The sequence below is a fragment of the Armigeres subalbatus genome, unplaced genomic scaffold (genome assembly GCF_024139115.2).
Source record: "Armigeres subalbatus isolate Guangzhou_Male unplaced genomic scaffold, GZ_Asu_2 Contig1857, whole genome shotgun sequence".
Taxonomy (NCBI): domain Eukaryota; kingdom Metazoa; phylum Arthropoda; class Insecta; order Diptera; family Culicidae; genus Armigeres; species Armigeres subalbatus.
Window position 1 is genome coordinate 338,738 of NW_026942680.1, and position 14,012 is coordinate 352,749.

The 14,012-nt window shown below is 40.2% G+C and overlaps 1 protein-coding gene across 1 annotated transcript; it reads left to right on the forward strand.

Moving 5' to 3' along the window:
- Positions 1-5,580: 5,580 nt before the first annotated feature.
- On the forward strand, positions 5,581-13,122 carry LOC134203447 (pupal cuticle protein G1A-like). Its single transcript, XM_062678325.1, has 2 exons — positions 5,581-5,720; positions 12,596-13,122. The coding sequence occupies exons 1-2, from the start codon at positions 5,709-5,711 to the stop codon at positions 12,911-12,913; spliced, it is 330 nt and encodes a 109-aa protein (XP_062534309.1). The 5' UTR covers positions 5,581-5,708; the 3' UTR covers positions 12,914-13,122.
- The last annotated feature ends 890 nt before the right edge of the window (positions 13,123-14,012 follow it).

Below are 14,012 nucleotides of genomic sequence, written 5' to 3' on the forward strand. Positions count from 1 at the left end.
TGTGACCAAAATGGTCCGATTACACTTTTGTTGGCCATATCTCGTCGCGGCAGTGTAATTTGATGTGTCGCATGGTGTGGTTCCCTGAAATTTTGATTTGGTCCTCCGGAACCGGATAGTGGCGTACTGGAACCTGTTCCAGAGTGGTCACATGTGTCCAAAACGGTCCGATTACACTTTCGTTGGCCATATCTCGTCGCGGCAGTGTAATTTGATGTGTCGCATGGTATGGTTCTCAGAAATTTTGATTTGGTCCTCTGGAACCGGATAGTGGCTTACCGGAACCTGTGCCAGAGTGGTCACATGTGTCCAAAACGGTCTGATTACACTTTCGTTGACCATATCTCGTCGCGGCAGTGTAATTTGATGTGTCGCATGGTGTGGTTCCCTGAAATTTTGATTTGGTCCTCTGGAACCGGATAGTGGCTTACCGGAACCTGTGCCAGAGTGGTCACATGTGTCCAAAACGGTCTGATTACACTTTCGTTGACCATATCTCGTCGCGGCAGTGTAATTTGATGTGTCGCATGCTATGGTTCTCTGAAATTTTGATTTGGTCCTCCGGAACCACATACCGGTGAATCCGGTCCCGGAATAGTGGCCGTAGTTGTCAATATAAGTCTATTGATTCACAGATATCGATTCCTGGCAATCATATATTGATATAATTGTCGATTTGAGCTATTTTTATTAGAATACTATTGACTACAATTAAAATTTGACCTTCGATACATGGAAATATGCGAGGTGTCCCCTACATTTCCGGTTATTTCTCCGAACGGGAATCTACTAACCGGCCGGAAAATCGGCCCACGGCAGCATAAGTTATGACCAAAAGTATGGTCGAAGTGTCGTCCCAGTCTTTTAAGGGTTAATTGAGGTGAACTCCTTTTATGGTCTAAATCAATTCCATTAAGATAGACAATTATATAGTTGGAATCCCTTACACTGAGGCGATGTACACGATTGTTTCGAGAAAGGCATCATCACCGCTAGTGGAATTATCTGGAAAAATTTGGAACAAAAAATATGGATCAACCAAGAAAATAAGATTACTTATCACACAATTGTAGGTACGAGCTAAATTTTTTGACGTAAACTACGTCTAAGGGGAAGACTCAGATACAGAGTGTAAAACCGAAATTTCCAAATTCGAGACCGTCACGAAATTAGGATAGATTTCAAACGCTAATAGCGTCTTTATCTTTCGATGGATTTTCGACATTTGCTTATCAATCGATTCAGAAACTCTCCAGCAATTTGCCAATTCTATTGATACTATTGATTATCAACGTTAAACTATTGAAAATGTTGTTTCTTTCCAAACCGGGTGAAAAATTCAATTCCGTTCATAATTCCCCAACACGGACATCAGATTGCAGTAAGGTACGGGCCTTTTGATCCACTGCTTCGTTTTCCCTGTGTATAAAAAGCCCCGTGTTTCGCGTGCGCGCGTCATTTTCATTCTGGATGTCACGGCGAGCGGACCAGGGCGTCCAGAAGCGGTCCCAGTGACAACGGCTGTCTCAGCGGATGAAATTTTTTCGGTCGGTGGTGGTGGCGGTCGTGGAAGCAGCAGCACATCATTTTCATCCGTGTCCCATCTTCGGCGGATCTGGCAATCGACGGCGTTCGTTGAGCCGAATCATCGGATGGCGGTCGCGCAGCCCAGTGGCTGCTGATAAGGCACATAAGTGGCAATTAATCGGTTCTTTTCAGGACCATCATTATATTTGGGAGGAAGGTTAAGTTGAAATAATTTTCCTAAAGTGCAACCGTTAGGAACTGGAAAATTCTTCGGTGAAATTTTCTAGCGTAATTCGGAGTTATATGATTTTAGTGATTGAGAATGTTGATATTAGACGAACTTTCTTCATAGAACAAAGCATAATTGTTTGGCATCGGTAGCGGAATCATAGCATTAGTGCCGGTCCGAGCATAGGCTGTCATCGGAAGATTGCTAAAGCACTTTATTCACTAATGTGGCGTTTGCAACGATTTGGATGTTGTCGGCACAACATAAAATTTTCCCGCGAGACTCTGATTTTGTATTTTTTCTGTTGATGATTGAAAAAGAAATCGGTTCCGAGATGAACTTCATTCAAAGCGCAAAGCTAACATCGGTAGTTGAATCCAAAGCAAGTATCGGAAGGAGATCATGCAAACAATTGATTCGCATTATGACTGAAGAAAATTGTATGGCGTCAGTATTGATGTTTGCTACAGATTTTTTGACGTAAACTGCTTCTAAGGGGAAGACTCAGATACAGGGTTTAAAACGGAAGTTTCGAAATTCGAGACTGTCACAAAAATTAGGATAGATTTCAAACGCTAATAGCGTCTTTATCTTCGATGGATTTTCGACATTTGCTTATCAATCGATTCGGAAACCCTTCAGCAATTTGCCAATTCTATTGATACTATTGATTATCATTAATGCTTAATTTTTTTCTACAACAAATATGATTTTGAAAAAGTATCGCCGGCGCGTGCTTCCTCGCAATCTACATGCTGATACATTTACAGTTACATCAAACAATTGAAAACCGAAATACGCCACTCCAAAATTACGAGGTGACAATGTTAGAAAGAGACAAAAGATAGGAAAAATAACACGGTGTGTAGTGCCTCCTCGAGTCACCTTAAGGGAGGATCCTTTAATTGCGCAACGCAAAAATTGGGTATTTTTAACCCCCCGTCCCCCCTATGTCACACTTTTTGTATGAAGTATCTAAAAATTATGAAACAACCGTCTAAGACGAATTAAGTACTCTCCATTTAATTCCACCAGTTAATTTTCGTTATCTTTGCAGATACGTATTTCGACCACAACTGTGTGGTCGTCTTCAGTGTCTCGTACTTGACTCGACTTACTTAATTCGTCTTAGACGGTTGAATACATTCCACTAAAAGAGCTAAATATATTTTCTAAAAATTATGTATGGGTCGTCACACTTCGCCCAACCCCCCTCCCCCCCCTAAGCGTTACGTAATTTGTGGACGCTCCCAAGAGCCCCTTTCCTTGATGGTAGCCGATCGTTAGTACTTCAAATTAAATATCATATCATATCATAGCATATCAAAGAATATTGTGGCCAAATTTCATAAAATTTGGTCCACAAAAACCCCCCTGACAATTATAGAACAAAACCTGCCAAAGCCGTCATTCCCCCTATTTCAGACAAGAAAATTTAATCTGAGCGCTGCTAATGTTGATGACTACGACCGCGCGACCCATGCCATCGACGGGAATAAAATTTCCGGTAGGAGCTCCGCCGATGCCGAAGGTGGTACCACGGTCTGCTCTCCGCGACATCTCGAACGAAATGGCTCGCGCGCGCGGAAGAGCTGCTTTCTTGTAATCAATAAAGTTGAACCTGTAGCCACGCCCCTTTGGGGGGTGTGTGACGGTTACACAATATTTGCGGTCATACCGGACAACAAAGAGGCGGGACTAATGAGCCATCTTCATTGATTAAATGAAAACTGCTCTCCCGCGCGCGCGAGGCATTTCATTTGAAATGTCGTGGAGAGCGGTTCCATCATCGGCAGAGTTGCCGAGCAAATTCCAGCTCGCGTCGTGGATCATGTGGTCGTCGTCGACATATTTGGAATTAATCGGTTCTTCTCAGGGCCACCATTCTACACAAAGGAAGATTGAGGCGAGGCGAATTTTATTCAAAGTGAAAATAAACCGCTTGGCGACGCCATAAAGTTGCCTGCCGTCCGTAGCAGAATCACGAGCGCACATCGGAGGGAGATGGCTTCAGTGGCAGTGAAATTCTTTCAAGATTCTTATTCGGTTTTGTTATTTCAGCAGCACAATTACGGGCGCGCATCGTAGGTGCTGCAAATATGTATTCGTATGGATGACGTCAGTTGTTGCCAAGTGAAATTTTCTCTCAAGATTATGATTTTTCAGAATCACCATTTTACACAAAATAATTAATTTGCCAGCATTTTGACGTAAACTACGTCTAAGGGGAAGCCTCGGATACAGGGTGCCAAATGAAAATTTCCAAATTGGGGACCGTCACGAAATCATGTAAGATTTCAAAAGTTAATAGCGACTATATCTTTCGATACATTTTCGAGATTTTATTATCAATAGTTTCGGAAACTTTCCACCAATTCGTTAATTGTTTTAAAACTATTGATTATCAACGTAAAACTATTGAAAATTTTAGTTCTTTCACGTCTGGTAAAAGATTCAGAACTAACCAACTCCGTTCATGCATCCCCAACACGGACATCAGATTGCTGTAACGCACGCACCTTTTGGCCCACCGCTTCATTTTTCCTGTGCATAGTCGTGTCTTGTCGTCGACGTGTCTTGTCTACCCGTCGACGGGTAGTTGTTGCAGAAAATTATTCACAAAGATGACGTATGTAGCAAATAAGCGGAAAATCATTAAGTGGCTGTCGTCGGTGACAGCAGAATTGTGTAAATGCAATTTTCTCCTCATTTTAACTCGCTGTCGACAAACCTGTTCTACTAAAAAATTTAAACAAATTCTATTGAACGCTGCCGATGCTGATGACAACCGCACGATGATTTCAAGCAAAACCGCAAACGCGCGCGTAAGAGCAGCTTTTTGAATTGGCTTGAGACGATGGCTGCGCCCCGGTAGCGGTCCAACTAACATCTGTATGGTCGTCGGTGGAGATTGAGAAAAATGTTTGTTCTGAAAACAGTTTAAAATAATTTTTGGTTGAAATTGCTATTGTGTCATGTATTCAACCTAATGTTCATATGATATTACGTTTCTCATTGCATTAAGAGGTTTTACGTAGTTTACGTCTTGTACACAACCCTTCTGATTTTTTGTTATTATATTTGTTTTGAGTGCTTTTCTGGCAACTTGCCTTGAGTTCAAAAATTAATGTTGATTTTGGCGAAAAATGAATACAAATTTATCCGAAGGTGTCATCATTTAGCAGCAAATTTAGTCAAGATTAAGATGCCTAACTGACAATAAGTACTTGTAATAACAGAAAATAATAATTTTTCATATCTTGAAAATGGTTAAACTGATCAATGTTACCCCGGTGATCGAAATTCCCGCAGATTACGGTACTTACTATCTCTATATTTTGTTTTTAATTCTCTGTCTATATTCTTCTATCCTTCTTCATATTTGATCATCAGTTCATTTATCCTTCTATCCTACTATATAATCATTTTGTTATTCTACCAATTTATGTTATCCTTTAATGCCTCATACATTCAATTCCTCTACCTCTTTTTCCATCTGTCTTTCTTTACATCTAACCAGTAGAACGAATCATAAAAATAATAATTTAATGATTTGATTTTATTTATTTTTTATTCGCCACATCCTGTTCGCACTCTCTCGCCGAATAACTACCATGTCAGGGTGCGTGGTAACCTCCCGACCAAGCGCACATGTGACACATTATCCGAGTTCTTAGGTCGCTTCCCCTCGCCGCCGTTACCCGCACGGCTACTACGAAGATTGGGAAGCCCAACGGTCTGCCTGCGCCGTCTAGGGGTCGGAACCAAGCGCGTCTCAACCGATCGGATGCTGGGCGCTGCTGCCGGGGTGTGTATGGCGCGCGTATATAAAAGAGGTGACTAGTTCATATTTTGACTCATAAATCTGCAACCAAGTGTCTGTGCTACAGTTCGAAACCGGCGCCGTAGTTATTCTTTGTGGACTATCCGTTTTACCTTTCCAAGCATCAACATGAAATTCTTCGTAAGTGCCCTCTGTGAGAACGTTATCTGTGTTCTAAAGTTGGTTTTCTGAAGGTACTGATTTACGGTATCAAAACTGGACTATATCAAAAAGTGAAAAGTGCAAGGTTCTTGATATAATTGTTAAGCAATCCTGGAAAATGTGGAAATTCTGTACCAAGTGGCTGCGCAGAAGTGTAAAGATTTAAAAACTACAGACGACAAGGACTATTGTTAATCATTGGTCCAGTTGGTCAAGTTTGTATGAATCGTCCTCCCAACAGCGTGATTTCAATTGAGGGCGACCTCTAAAGTGTGGATAAGTGATTAATTATGATGTTCCTTTTGTCCGACAATTTTAATTCATCACCAATTTTGGAATGGTATTGTTGAAAGATGTGATCGTAGTAGTTTGTACTCGTAAGGAGTATCTCAGACTCAGGCCGGAATAAAAATTGAAGAAAACCTTGTCTTTTTGTCCTTTGTTGCTATTTCAAAATTATTTTTTCCTGTCTAGACCATTTGAAAGTGTTGGTTACGTTTATGAAACAATCGTCACAATTTTGCCAAGATTTTCATGAAGGATATTTCGACATAAAATGTTCACTTTACATTCGCTTGAAATCAATACGAGTGTCAATAATAACGGTATGCAATCATTTCCTTGGAATTTCATCGTCCATTTTAAATTTTTATAATGATTGGTTTATGGTTTATGAAAATCAATAATTCCAAGCCAACTGAAACTTAAACGAATCTCTTCGGAACTAATTTAGTAACAACAGATGAAGTCAGTTTTCGCATGTTTTCCAGAACTTATTAAGGTCTGGGTACTTTTAAATGCTATTTCTATTTTTCTGCAGAAAAAGAAAAGTAAATCAATGTTTTGAAGTTCAGCGGCGTGACTCATAATTCATAAAAAAAATTCTCAGCAGAGAAAAAGATCCCATTAATGGGTAAATTGAGTTTCTCCTCGAGGAAGTGTTTCCCGTTAGACAAACACGCACGATTTAAATGAATAACATAATTTTGTGTTCCGGGCCTCTGCTTGGACAGTATATATTATGTGCAGCTGCCACGTTTTATTCATGATGAGTTCATTTCACCCCAATTATATTTTTTTCAAGTTGAAGTGATAATTAGCCAATTTTTCATGGTTATTGAGAAACTTTTTCAATTGTTTTGTTGAACAAAACTAAATGCACTGATTATACTTGCACATTTTACTGTATCAGCATCGAAGAATAATGATTATCCATGCTTTTAAAGATTTACCTCCGTGTCTCATAAATTAGCAACTATTCTCTCTTTAGCGATCTGGAGGTATTGGAAATTCGAACGGGAATATAAAAAAATTAACGAAACATCGCAATTCACAAAGCGAATATAAAAGGTGTTAGTAATAATAATGAAACAAATTTATGGACAACTCTAGACCAACATTTGAAAAGGGCGTAACAGCCAAAATTTATTCCTTCTGATTCTTTGTCCACATATATAGCTGGATATGTAGACAAAGAATCAGAAGGAATAAAATTTGGCTGTTACGCCCTTTTCAAATGTTGGTCTAGAACTGTTTTCTCCTCCTTTTCTCTTCGCGCGCAACACTGCATGGGAGCATCACCAGCGATGGGGGTTGCTACGTCGGACAGTGGTTTCAATGCAAATTCATTCATTAATTTAGCTTATAGGGTAAATCACTACTTGGGCCTATGGACCCGGTTCCCGGCTCACTGCACAGAAAACTAATGATTTATACTGTTTTGAAGCCGTAGGTTTATGAATTATGATTGATAATTTTTAAAAAGTCTCCCATTCATTTTTCACAATACTCAATATTTTTCAATCACTTGTTTTACTCCTAATTGATCCAATTGTAGAAAATAAAAATGTAGATTTCAAAATTTCGCTCTCCGATGCCACACCACTGAGCCAGAGTGATTCTTTCCACTTTTACAAAACGGTATCATCAAATAAACACCTACCTGAAAATCGTCACAGTGCTCGATACAATCATTGCTTCAAGATGTTAATCACCACACAATAATTCTAATTTTGATCTTTTCTATTTGTTCGTTTCACTAGAACTAATATAAACATATTAGAATACATTTAAAAATGTATTCTCAAACCGAACAAAAATTCACCTCGGCCTAAGAACTTCTAGCCGCACCGTGCTGCCAAAAGACCAGGATTATGAAAATGATCATTCATCGTTAATAGGAAAACTGTCTAATACGTTGACGCTATCATGTTATTCTCTCGATTTCAAAAGGTGAAAAAAATATTGTTTTTAAGTATTTGAAAGAAATTTGGATGAGTAAATATATCTTCTCAACCAAATAAAAATGATTATGAATAATACCATCTGGCATCTTGTTGTCGTGGAACGTGCATATTTTTGTTTACGTCGCATTTTCTACCGTCCCGAGAGAGAATGAGAGTAAAATGTTGAGAGATTGAGTGAAATTTTGCTTAGGCCGGGAACTGGTTTTATGTATGCCGGAACGCGAATCGCTATGACTGAAATGAGTGCTGCACCTCGTTAATTTAAATCAAACAAAAGCTTTTTTGAACGATATTTAGCACGAATAGCTATTTTTTAAGCAGAAGTGAACCCCAATGCAGTATTATACAGCCCACAAAATTCAGGAAAAGTTGCTTCCTGTCATAAATATCAATTAAATAATGCAGTCGTACGCATGTTAGGCCGGGAATGGGGTAAGAAACCCTATCTAAACAGATTACAATGAATCAACAATTTGACGCCTCAATATACGATTTGAAGCCACAGCTCTCCAATCATGATTGCGCCCCACCCTCACCAATTCGTTCTGTACCTGCTCAGCCCACTTAAGTCGTTGCGCTCCACGCCTTCTTGTACCTGCCGGGTCTGGAGCAAACACCATCTTTGCAGGGATGTTGTCCATCATACTTGCAACATGCACTGCCCATCGTACCCTTCCAGCTTTAACTACCTTATGAATACTGGGTTCGCCGTAGAGTTCGGCGAGCGCGTGGTTCATCCTTCGCCGCCACACACCGTCCTATTGCACACCACCAAAGATGATCCTAAGCACCCATCTCTTAAATACTCCGAGTGCTTGCAAATATTCCTCGAGCATGATTCAAGTTTCATTTCCGTAAAGCACTTGTGGAAAAAAAATAGGAATTTTGTTGAAAATTTTGTAATTGTTTATTGTCAATATTGATTTATTTATGGAAATTTTTTATTTGTTTCCGTGGAACATTTTGATTTCTTTATGGAAAATTTTTCGTTCATAATTGCAATTTTCGCTTTTAAAAATGCTAAATTATTTTTGTTTTGTGAAAAATTCTCAAATGTTTATGGAAGTTTGAAATGAAATTGAATCTGTACTGCTGTCTAGAATTCAGGATTTTCCCCAGAAATTGTGTTCAAAATTAGGTCGATAGATTGAAATAGTTTAGGAATTCCCCCTGAAACCCGTACATAAAATCCGCTAAGAATCTTTAAAATACCGAAGAGATTTTTTTGTGGATAATATCCAAAAAATTTATGAATTTTATTTATGGAATTTCTTTAGCACTTCTTCCAGTAACCCCTTAAGAAAATTTAATTTAAACCGAAATATATGGGCCTTCGAGAATTCACTTGGAATTCGTTTAAAAACTCTTCCATTGATCGTTTAAGGAGTTTTACCAAGAATTTTCACGAGATTTCTTAAAAAAAATCTTCGTTAGTTCTTTCAGGATTTCCATCAAGAATTCTGCCACAAACTCCTTCAGTAATTCTACTAGGAATTCTTTCTTGAATTCTTGTGTCGTCTGGCCGAAACCCATTCGGTCGAAAGCCATTTGGCCGAATGTCACTAGGCCGAACAAACCATTAGGCCGAAACCCATCTGGCCGGAAGTCATTTGGCCGAAAGGGTTGTTTAGCTAAAAGGGTCGTTTGGCCGAAAGGTCATTTGGCCGAAAAGGTCATTTTGGCCGAAAGGGTCGTTTAGCCGAAAGGGTTGTTTGGCCGAAAGGGTCATTTGGCCGAAAGTTTCCTTAGGCCGAAAGGGTCATTAGGCCGAAAGGGTCTTTAGGCCGGAAGGGTCATTTGACCGAAAGGGTCATTTGACCGAATAGGACTTCTTCTTCTTCTTCTTATTGGCAATCCATTCCCACACTGGGACAGAGCCGCCTCGCAGCTTATTGTCGAGACAATTTCCAATCCGAAAATTGCCTAGACCGCCCCCGGAATCGAACCCAGCCACCCTAAGCATTGTCCTGCAGAATAGGACATTTGGCCGATTAGGTCAATTGAAAAGTGAGAAATTAGGGATTAGGAGAGAAACATCTCACTACTCACTCTTCATTTTTCGCTTCTCACTAAAAAAAGTGAGCATCGCGAAATGAGTAGTGAGACGTCTCACTACCCACTTCGCACTACTCACTTTTTACAGTGAGAAGTGAGAAATGAGGAGTGAGAAGTAAGACATCTCACTTCTCACTCCTTATTTCTCACTTCTTGCTGTAAACAGTAAGAAGCTCAAAGTAAGTAGTGAGACGTCTCTCTTCTTACTTGGCGCTTTTTTCTACAGTGAGAAGTGAGAAATGAGAAGTGAAAAGTGAGACGTGTCACTTCTCACTCCTCATTTATCACTTCTCGCTGTAAAAAGTGAGAAGCGCGAAGCGAGTAGTAAGACCTCTCACTACTCACTTCGCGCTCCTAATTTTTTACAGTGAAAGGTGAGAAATGAGGAATGAGAATTGAGACGTTTCTCTTAATACTCCTAATTTCTCACTTTTCAAATGACCTATTCGGCCTAATGACCCTTCCGGTCAAACGACCTTTTCGGTTTAATGACCCTCTCGCCCAAATCATCCTTTCAGCCAAATGTCCCTTTCAGCCAAATGACCCTTTAGGCCATCCGCCAAATGGAATATTCGGCCAAACAACTTTTGGCCTAGTGGCATTCGGCCGAATGGGTTTCGGCCAAACGACCCTTCCCCGAATTCTTGTGTGCATTTAATGGCGAATTCTTCTAGGAATTATTAATTGACATCTCCAATGGTTTTTCCAAAAATTCCTTTTGAATTCTTTCCGGAAATTCCTTTGTGAATTCTTCCTCGAATTCCGTTTTGTAATTCTTCTAGGAAAATCTTTAGGCATTCTTCCAGGATTTTCTCTGGGAATTCCTCCAGGAAATTATCTGAAAATTCCTTAAGAACTCCTATAGAAAATCCCTCTGGAAATCTTTCTGAAGTTTCTGAAGTTTTCTCCTGAAGTTTTTCCAAAAATTCCTCCTGAAATTTCTTCACGAACTCTTTCAAGAAATCTACAAGAAATTCTTATAGAAATTCTTTAAGGACTTCCTCCAAAAAAAAACTTTTGAAATTCCTCCTGAAGTTCTTTCAGGAATTCATCCGAAAGTTTCTTCAGAAATTCTCCTAAAATTTCTTCAAGGAATGTTTTCAGAAGTTCCATCAAGAGTTCTTAAGAATGTTTCTTATTCCTTCCTTCCTACAAGAACTCATCTAGTAGTCCCTCCAGAAATATCTCCTCCTGACGTAACTTCTGGAGGAATTCCTGATGAAACTTCTGGAGGAATTCCTGATGAAACTTCTGAAGGAATTCCTGATGGTACTTCTGGAGGAATTTCTGAATGAATTTTTGGAGGATTTCTTGGAGGGATTTCCGTAAGAATTCTGTGAGAGTCCGAAATAATCCAGAAAGTAATCACCTATCAAGATGCCACGCATCTTACCTGTCCGCCGGTGTGCAGTTGAATGTTACAGATCAGCTTGTTGCCTGTGTGAGCCAGCTGCGATGCCACTCGAGGTTAGTGCCGAGCAGACAGTCGTGAGTAGCGGATGTTAAGCTCGCTGTACACCAAAATGAAAGGGCTGTTCCACACCCACACAAATTCCAGAAGGGACTTTCAAAGGATTGTCTGAAAGAACTTTCATAGGAATTCCTGTGAGAACTTTCGAAGAAACTTGCGGGGAAATTCCTGAAGGAACTTCCGGATGAAATCTTGTAAGGAGGAGAACATCTCTGGATGAATTACTGCAAGAAAAACTACTAAAAAATATCCAGTTGATTTCTTTGTGGAATTTTCGGAAGAATTCCAGAAAGTATTCCCGAAGAAAAACCGGAAAAATTCCTGCCGGAGTTTCCGGGCAATTGGAGGAGAAACTCCTGAGAAAAAATAATAATTTGATGGGGCAACGATAAAATTTTCGGATTTTTTTTTAGGATTTTTAAAACATTCGTTAGCAAATCCGAGGAGTTTTTTTTTTCATTTTAATGTTTATTTTTTGGAAAAATTATTTAAACTCTTTATAAGTTTTTTTTGTTCTCTTGACATTTCGATGACGATGGGGGTGCATATTGAACGTTTCCTCTAGCAGCACAATCTGGAGCACATATTTTGGGGCATTGAGACCTGCGCTTTTTGGCACCCTACACAGCAAATAATTTTGAAAATTCAACGACGTGTAAAATTGCAGCCAACCCTATCAAACGAATTAACATTCGATATTCAATTTAATTTGATTGAATTTTACAAACAAGCTCAGTTTAAATTTATTTCGATTTAAAAGAAGAGTGAGATTGATTGATCGTTTATTTGCATGCTCCAAATATGTGCATGAAAATACATTTAAAATCACAACATATTTTTATCTGTGTAATGTATAGTTATGAAGCCTGTGTCACATGAAATATCGATTGACGAACGCTACATTCGATGAGGAACTCCAAAATCCAACATTTGATCAAGAACTAAAAAACGGTTTCTTGAGCTGCCAGTAGCTAAAGATATTCGATTCTGGCGGCTGAAGTAAACTGATCGCATTGAGAAGCGTCGTTGTGCTAGCTGCTAGCTATTATTTATCCCTAAACCCATTATTATCTCTTCCGTAGATTGTCCTTCTCGCCGTGGTTGCCGCCGTCTGCGCCGAAGAGATGGCCTCCGAATCGATGAAGACCAAGCGTGGACTCCATCTGAGCCTTGGCTCGTACCACGCCCCGGCCGTGGTATCGCACTCGTATACCCCGTTGGCTGTTGCCCACCACGCTCCGCTGGTAGCCGCCGCCCCCGTTTACACCAAGACCTATGTTCACCACGCCCCAGCCGTTGTGCACCACGCACCCGCTCTGGCCGCCTACCATGCACCGGCATACCACGCCCCAGCCTACGTCGCCCACGCCCCGCTCTACCATTCCTTCCATCGTCGTTAAACATCCTACTGGTCGGTTGGTTGAGAAATAGTCGAGGATGACACCCCAGAGTGGATGTAAACTCTTCAAACTCCACTTCATCATACCATCCAGCTTAGATTAAGTACTACGTATGCCAAAAGTGTGTGTGTAAATAGCCGGGAATTATGAGAACCAAACCGTACTGTACTTTTGTTCTGGAAAATACAAACCATTTGAGGAAATTTTAATCGATTGTTTAATTTGTTTCCTCGCCCGTCACCTTTTTTTTTTTTTTTTTTTTTTTTTTTTTTTATAGAGACTTTCAGCCCTAGGCTGGCTCATCTCTGAAAGATTATTATTATAGTAATTCATATAAAAACAGTACAATTCAAATTATTTTTTCTTAGATCTAGTATTGTAGACTTTCCACTCTGATTTGGAAAAGTTTCCGTCGCTATATTCTAGCTCATCTGGGCAGCTCTGATCTTCACATGTTCTTTTACATTCTTGTTCTATTGCGTCCGTTCCATTCGTTTCGTTTGTTCCAGTTGACAATCTTCTCTTTGCCGTTGCGGTGCCGTATTCATGCTCGTTGGTGTTATTTCCGTTCTCGCTATTGCCGTCACCGTCGTCGTTGTCGCCTTCACCTTGATCGGCTCCTGCCGATGGGTCATCTGTTTTGTTTTGCTCATCGTCGTTGTTCTGTCTATCGGTTGAGTTTGACGCTTCTCGGTTTTGATTTGAATTTTCTTCGCTTGACACTGTTGATGCACCAGAGCCATTTGAACGAGGTTCGGCTGGCTTGTCTCGGAAAGTAACGAGTGTGGACTCGTTTTCAATTACAATACGAGATGGTATTTGCTTCTCTTGCCTCAGTCGTATCACTCGAACGCCGTTCGGGATGCCCGGAAGAAGTTTTTCCATACCTCGTTGTGTATGGATATAATTTTGCCATACTGTTTCATGTGTCGCAAGATTGTAGTGTTGGACATTTGAGGCGGCAGATCATGCAACCTCACGATAGCGGTAGGGCCATCCATGTACACGGGGATGTAGTAGTGCACATCGAGATGCACGAATGAATGTCGAAGGTGGTGTTGCTTCTGCAGCCGAAGTGCTTCGCTTTCATCGATCACTT